The sequence below is a fragment of the Gossypium arboreum genome, chromosome 1, assembly GCF_025698485.1.
Source record: "Gossypium arboreum isolate Shixiya-1 chromosome 1, ASM2569848v2, whole genome shotgun sequence".
NCBI classification, from domain to species: Eukaryota; Viridiplantae; Streptophyta; class Magnoliopsida; order Malvales; family Malvaceae; genus Gossypium; species Gossypium arboreum.
In genome coordinates, this window is record NC_069070.1 from 78,051,709 (window position 1) to 78,059,796 (window position 8,088).

At 34.2% G+C, this 8,088-nt stretch overlaps 1 protein-coding gene across 1 annotated transcript; it reads left to right on the top strand.

Moving 5' to 3' along the window:
- Positions 1 to 5,483: 5,483 nt before the first annotated feature.
- Positions 5,484 to 6,239, top strand: LOC108481419 (uncharacterized). The gene is made up of 2 exons (XM_017784560.1): positions 5,484 to 5,673; positions 5,929 to 6,239. Exons 1-2 carry the CDS (start codon positions 5,484 to 5,486, stop codon positions 6,237 to 6,239), a joined length of 501 nt encoding a protein of 166 aa, XP_017640049.1.
- Positions 6,240 to 8,088: the final 1,849 nt, after the last annotated feature.

Genomic DNA, 8,088 nt, shown 5'->3' on the forward strand with positions numbered 1-8,088 from the left:
AACTCTTGGTCAACTTTTCAGGAATGACATCCCGTTCTGTCAAGCGACACCTCTGTCTCGATGTGACTACTTAGTCACGGTAATTGATCCCTATACAATTTTTTCTTTAATTTTAAATTGATTCTGTCAATGAGTTAATCGACAACAATATTTTTGTTCGTATTTCTTCTCTATTTCATCTATATTATATGTATTATCTTTAAAAATATTTGGTGTCGTCACCCTATACGACAACACCACTTAAAAATATTTTTTAAGTTCGAATGCTTTGTTGATGTTTATTGTATTGTTAGGGTCGGTGTCACCTAACAATGTAGCGTGACCCATTTTTATTGTTCAAAACATACCATTCTCATAAATAATCTGCAACTAACCCCATTTTATAATTAATCTTTTATATTATTTATATAAAACAAAAATTAAGTAACTTTAATTTTCCACAGAGACGAAGTTAGAAAATTCTTTTAGGGAGAAGCGAAATTAAATTGTAATTTTACAATAGTAAAATATAATTTCACCATTTTAATAGCTTATATCTTTATAGTTTTTAAAAATTAAATCAAATTTTTATTATTTTTATGGAGGAACCAAAATATAATTTTATTTTTATTAATTTAAAAGTTTTAAAAGACCTAGATAAAAAAAATTTCTATTTTTAGGGATTCCACTACGAGTCCCTATCTACCCCTGATTCCCAGTAACTAGACTTTAAAATCTGAAGTTGAGGAAGATTTCAATACCGTAGTTGGCCAAAATTAATCAATAAGGCTTAAATTGCACCCTTCACCTTGACTGATAACTGGTATAGTAGAATTGTGTGATAAGGACGACTTTGAAATTTTCAATATGACTTTTATGTGTTGAGCTGTGTGGACGAGAGAGCAGAGTTGACTCTAATGGCCAGCGAAAACATAGAATAGGGCATTTGCCCTAAATGCACAAATCAAGCCATCTTGACCGGCAACGTCTCACTCTCTCCCTCTCTTTATCGATATTTCTTTTACAAAATCAATAAATATTACGCTCTGGTATATAAGTTAAATTTTAAACACCATATTATTAGTATAAATCATAAAAAAAATGAAAGATAAAAAAATTACATTTTTCTACGAGCAAATCCACTCAAATCTTTTCATTTTTAGAAGTATTGGAATATTTCACCTATAATTTTTCTATCACAATATTATAGTTCGATGAATATTATTTTTAAATAATATTTGATTATTATTTTATAGACTCTTTTATTTAAAATTGTTTTAGTAATTTATTGAAAATATATAATTAACTAAAATTAATATTTTCACTGATTTAATTTTTTAAAAATATGTTTGATAGTTCACAATGAAAAAGGAAATAATAGAATTTTCTAGTGAAAACATGTAGAAAATGATAAGAAGGTAAATGAGCTACTTATCGAGAAATTTTAAAATTAAATGTTTATGTTAATTTATTATTATTTTCTAAATGTTAATATTGTTGAAATGTTATAAAATTTAATTGATACATACAATAAAATTTAATATCATTAAAATTTGCCTAGCTGTATAATTATTATTTTAATAAATTATTATTACTTTTAATAAGTATTGATAAGGTATTATAATTTCATTTATTTAAATTAATATTGACAAATTTAAAATTTTAATTATTTGGCACTCTAAAAAACAACTTATTATTAAGTAATTGATTTAAATACTTATCGTTAATAATTATTGGAAATATATGAAAACTATAACTTAAGTTATCATATGTTAAATTATGAGTGTTTGTTCAAAACATAATTTACGAGTCTAATTTATAATTAATATTCAACAATTTTGCAAAATAAAAGTAGAAATATATGAAAATAAAATGACAGCTTTCCACAAACGCTTCAAAATATTTTTTTTATTTTTATTTTATGTTTAAAAACTATAAAAAAGTTAAATGTTTTAACACAGGCAATGTTATTAAAAATAATAATTTTGTAGTTTGTTAAATTAGTAATTTTAAGTACTAAATATAATTAGCGAAAACAATTAACTGTGTAAGTCTGCTCTTTATAGCATGAATTTTTTCTGCTCTGTGTAGCACGTTTTTTATCTTTTGCTTATGTCTTTCGGAAGCAAATTTCTTTTCTTTTGCTTTTTCTCTGGTTTTGTTGTTATACCTTTGCTTTAGTCTTGTGTTCTTGCTGTTGTTTGGATATAGCCATGGAGAAGGAGATGGCGGGTTAAAAAATAAATGATGGGAAGTAGAGGCGATATTACTACCAATTGATTTCGAATCCCAGAAATTGGCTTATGAGTTTTATTTATTTGGATGTTTTCTTACGGCAAGTGTAGTTCATTTTTTGGCAATAAGAAATACAATGAAAAATCTTTGGCATCTTTTACGGGGAGTTCAGATCTCAGATTTAGGGGAGAGGCAATATTTGTTCAAATTTTATTATGAGATGTGTTATACACCAATAGTCACCAACTCGAAGCCTAGATAAGATCTAGGTCGCCTACTCGCGACCTGGACAGGCCCCACTAGATGAATGTGCATGAGGCGTATAATGAGAGGACAACCATGGGAATTCGCGGTAACAACTCGCATAAGTCAAGAGGAACCAACTCGCATATACCCAAGGAGTTCACATGTAGAGAGTAGCAAGATCTAACATGTGACTTGGAACGGTACACGTGCCCAACATGCTTAAGGTCTGCTCAGAATGTTAGTCCCATGAATAGTGGGGTCAACTCATGAACAGTGGAGTCAAATCATGAATAGCTATAACATGTATAAATACCCGAATGTTTCCTTCAATGATACACACAGAAAATTACTCAACAATTGGTGCAGTGAGTGTGGATGAATTTCTGATCATTAGACTTCTTCAGTTTCAAAAAAAAAAAAAAAAGGCTTACCCAAACAAGAACTTCCCTTTTAATTTTTTGTTGAGACAAGCTGGAGCCTTAGGCTCTAGCAACCAACCTAACAGAACAGATTTGTTTGTTGGATGGTTCACCGATCAACTAAAGAATCTCGACAACATGCCCCATCTAGGAATCTTCGGTCCATTGGACTTGAACATATCCACTGGTCATGGGTTGCCACTCCATCCCAACCAAGAAGCATCGTCACAAAAGTTTCTTATTCACCAGGAACAGATGAAGCTTATGAAGGATTAGATGGTTGTGTAAGAAGCACGATTTGAGTAGTAGCAAACTCTTCAATAGGAATTATAAAAATAGAATGAGGAGTTGGGAAGGAAGGTAAACTCTGACACTTCTGATTTTTATGACAATGTGATGTACAGGACGAAGCTCTAGACATGCATGCAAGAGAGTAGCAAAACGAGATGGATGAACTACAATGAGATGTAAGAGCATTGTACCCCGAATCTCAGGACATGGATTGTCTATTCTATTCTAACAATCCATTGGCCACTAAGGTAACAAAAATGAACTTGTCATGTGATTTCAAGGTCCCAAAGGACGTGTCTAAAGGGAGAAGGGACCTGCAAGCCCACTTGATGCAATACAATGATTACATGAACATATTGGGAGTGTCAGATTCAATGAAATGTAAGGTTTTTTCCATGATGCTTAAAAGAAGTGCGAAGAATTGGTATTTATCCCTTTCCCAAGGCTTAATTTGAAACTTCTCTCAATTAGGAAAAATGTTTTTAGGGAGATTCAGAGCCCACAGAATGACCATAAGTACACTAATGGGACTGATGTCGGTGAAACAGAGAGAGGGTGAGTCCCTTTAGAAAGAATTTGGAGGATCAGTGGGCTATTTATGCCTTCATAATGGGGGTACAAAATGACCACGTGTAATACTTCTTTACTGATAACAAACTGAAGAGTCTGGCTGATTTGTACGAGTGGGCCCACAAGTTCGAAGAAGTAGAAAAGATCAAGAAGACATCACATAGAAAAGATCAAGAAAGCATCACATAACACTTTTCAGAGGGAAAATAAGCAATTTAGAAACTAAGAGAGAGCTTGCAACAGGCAAGGTCCTCCTAACTAGTCGTTTCGAGTGAGAGGTGATGGATAACAAAGAAATCAAGCGTAAGGTTTTTCTTTAATATTTCTCAGAGATCTCAACCAGAGCATACCAAGAGATACATCCCACATGGTAGGTTCAAAGTTTATACTCTTTTGAACGCTAATCACACTTACATTTTGAACCAGGTAAAAAGTCTTGGAATTCTTCTTAAACCATCCCCAATGAGGCACATTACCAGGAGATCCAAGTCGAGAGGCAGATGTACCTTTCATAATGATGTTGGGGATAAGACCGAATATTGTTTCACTTTGAAAGATACCATCGAGGAAGTAGTGAAAAACTGCGAGCTCACCGAGTTTGTTGATCAAGGTGTTTCCTAACAGGGTCAAAGTTCGCAGGGTGATCCTAAGAGTAAATAGAAGGTTAGGGATACCATCCACGTAATAGTTGGAATGGATGAAGAATGGGTGACCTTTAGTACTAGGAGGAAGGCACACCTCAGGGGTGTCATGTTTATCAGTTCACCCAAGAGGCGTCAGCAGGAAAGCTGGAAGATAGACTTCAGTCATAAGGATGAAGATTTCGTATGTGATGAAGATGGCGACGATCCTATGATAGTGATAACAACAATTGACGATTTTAAGGTGAAAAAGATTCTTGTGGATAGTAGGAGTGTCTAACTTGGGATGCTTTTGAGAAATGGGGTTGAAGGAGAAGACACTAAAGAAGGTGAGCCCACTGTACGATTTTACAAACAACCTCGTCGAAGTAAAAGGCTCTATTACCTTCCCAGTGACTTTGGGAATTGGCAAGCACATCACCAAAGAGTATGTCTAGTTTTTCGTGGTGGACCATCCTATGGCTTATAATACTATCTTTAGGCCCCTAATCACAAGGATAGAAAGGATGATGGTGGCTAATTTCTGTATGGAAATAATTTTTTTCACTAAGACTGAGGTGGATTACATACAATCGGATTAGAGAGCAGCTAGACAATGTCACATATTATTAGTACAGTAAGCCTATGAGCAAGAACAGCGAGGGCAGGGTTTGCAGCAGCTGAAGCTAGATGGCCAGTTGTTGGATTTGGATAGCCTACATAACAGATGCAATGGGCAAGCTAAAAAGCTAGAAGTTACTAAGGCTATGGAAACTTTGCAGCTTTTTAGTGGTAGTATAGATAAGGTGGTTAGAATTTTGTCTGTGTTGATGTGTAAGGAAAAGGAAAATTTGATTCATTGCTTGAGAGTGAATGCTGACATTTTTGCTTGGTCCTCTGTAGATATGCCAAGGTTGGACCTTTAGGTAATTATGCACAGGTTGAATGTTCTATCCGAAGATAGACCCATAAAGCAAAAGAGGAGATGGTTTGCGTCGTAAGTTGTAGAGCTTGTAAGGTAGGAGGTCGCGAAGCTATTAGCAGCGAGATTTATCAAGGAAGTCGAATATCTGGATTGGATCTCAAATGTGGTAATGGTGAAAAAGGCGAGTGGTAATGGAGAATGTGTATAGATTTTACCAATCTCAACAAGGCTTGTCCCAAAGATAGCTTCCCTCTTCCTTCTATTGACAGACTTGTTAAGATGTCCTCTGACAACAAATTCATGAGCTTTATGGATACTTTCTCTAGATATAATCACATCTCCATGGCTCCCAAAGAGCAAGAGAAAACAACTTTTGTTATAAAAGAAGGTTTATTTTACTATTGTGTGATACTTTTTGGTTTGAAAAATGTAGGTGCAACTTACCAGAGGCTAGTGAACAAAATTTTCAGAGAGTAGATCGAGTAAAGTGTTGAGGTTTATGTCGATAACATGTTAGTGAAGGGTTCTACTCTTGCTGAGCATGTTAATAATTTTTCAAAAGCATTTACGATATTATGAGCCCACCAAATGAGGTTAAACTCGAATAAGTGTGCCTTTAGGGTCAAGGTTGGTGAATTTCTAGGCTTTGTGATCTCGGAGAGGGAAATTGAAGTGAACCCTAAGAATATTCAAGCTATCCTAGAAATGCCCCGTCCGAAGACAATAAAGGATATCCAACGGTTGATTGGAATGGTGGTCGCACTCAACAGATTTGTGTCACAAATGGCTGACAAATGGTTACTTTTATTCAAGGTCTTGCACACCTCTTTTTCTTGGATAGAGGAATGCCAAATAGCTTTTGGGAAGATCAAAGAGTATCTTACATCTCCTCTGTTACTAATGTCACCTCATGAAGGAGATACCCTTTACTTATACCTCGCCACGTCTGATTAAACTGTAATAGTTATCTTGCTTAGGGTAGAGGGTGTTCGATAGTTCCCAATATACTACACCAGTAAAGTTCTGCAAAATGGCAAACTCAGGTACGTAAAAGTTGAAAAAACTCATTTTTGCTTTAATTACTGTAGCTTAGAAGCTACGACCATACTTCCAAGCCCATCCTATGGTAGTCGTGATGAACTAGCCTATCAAAGAATTTTCGTCTAAACCTAACACCTCCAAAAGAGTGACTATATGGAGTATAGAGCTCATTGAGTTTGATATAGAGTTCACACCGTGAACTGCGATAAAAGGGGCAAGTTTTTGTTGACTTCATGGTTGAATGTTCGTTTAAGGCACCTACCAACTACTCAAGTAACTCGATTAATAAATAACAAACTCCATACTATGTAATGAAAAAGAATTTATTTGAACTATAATCCACTACAAGTCTCAATGATAGTCTTTGGTCCACTACGCTACCTTTGTAATGATGTCGCGTGTGAAATGATATGTGATATGTGCAAGTTTACACGTCGGTTCAAGTAATAAAGTGATGAGTGAGTATCATTCCCACGAGGATCGAATTGAGGCACAAAGTTACGGCAAAACGATTGAATGACATGTTATGGCAAAACTAATTTAAATATGCAATGATAAGTAATATATGGAGTTAGTAAATAACTAGAAATGCTATGGCAAATGTGATAGTAGGAATGAAATGGAAAATATGAGAGTGATATGCAAATATTTTATAAATAAATAACTATTAAATATGTTGTGGCAAAGATACTTTGGCAAAGAATAAAGATATAGTGTCTATGATATTTATACAATAGGTTGGGATTATTCAGAATCAACCTTCACTATTGATAATGCCGTGGCAAAATCTTGATTAACTTACTGTACAGAACAGTCCTAAAGTTGTCTACCTCTTTTGAAGGGAAAACCTTAAGTTATTATCCCTGCTCATATAGGGTCTTACTACAACAACCTGTGTAATTCTTTCTATATAAAGCAAGCATCATTTGAATGCTTGCTCATGCTATCCAATATTAGTTAAACTAATCTAACCTTTTTCGTATTAAATTAACTTAACAAGAATAATATGCCATTGATTATTCCTAAAGATTGCACTTAAACAATTGAATTGGAAACAAGATAATCAAATTTATACCATGAAAATTAAAAATAGTTAAGTGTCATCAAAATAATCCCAACCTGATGAGATTTAACTCATCGGTTGGAAAATATAATTCCAAACCATCATCATCATTTACAACCAAATCAATTCATAAGAGATCACGATAGAAATAATGGAAGAACTTCAAGAGAACAACTTTTGCTGGTCCACACTTTAGTAGCACAGTGCCTTGTATTAGCCGAGAGGATGACTTCTTCTTTCAATTGAACCCTCTTACTCTTGCTTTAGGATCTTCCTGTCTTGTTGTTCTCTGTTTTTGTTGTATTTTTTATTGTGTTTTAAGGTTTCTTCCTTTGGCCTATTTATAAGCTCTCCCTAGGGTATATCTAACAACTAAATATTATCTTCCCTCTTTTTAAATTCTTTTTAGTTTAAAATCCCTTTCTTTTAGGTAAGTGGTTATCAGCTCATTATCTCATTATCTTTTTCCTCTTTTTAATTTTTTTTCTCTAAGATAAAACGAACAACCCCAAGATTTATCTCCTTTTTTTTAAACGTATTTATCTGGTACAAGTAGAGTTGGATGAAACTGGTACACGTTGACTGTTGATTCAGTCATCTTCATGAAGTTTTGAATTGCCACGGTATACAAGTTGGCAAACTGTCCACCCTTTTGCCCTGACAAACCTTCACTTCTTTATTTCTTGTTTCTTATCCTGC

Bases quoted from the DNA above. Each gene is read 5' to 3' on its own strand.
- LOC108481419 (XM_017784560.1), top strand. From the start codon at position 5,484: ATGTGTATAGATTTTACCAATCTCAACAAGGCTTGTCCCAAAGATAGC. The intron at 5,674-5,928 runs GTTTATTTTACT...GTGAATTTCTAG, and splicing joins AACTTTTGTTATAAAAGAAG to GCTTTGTGATCTCGGAGAGG.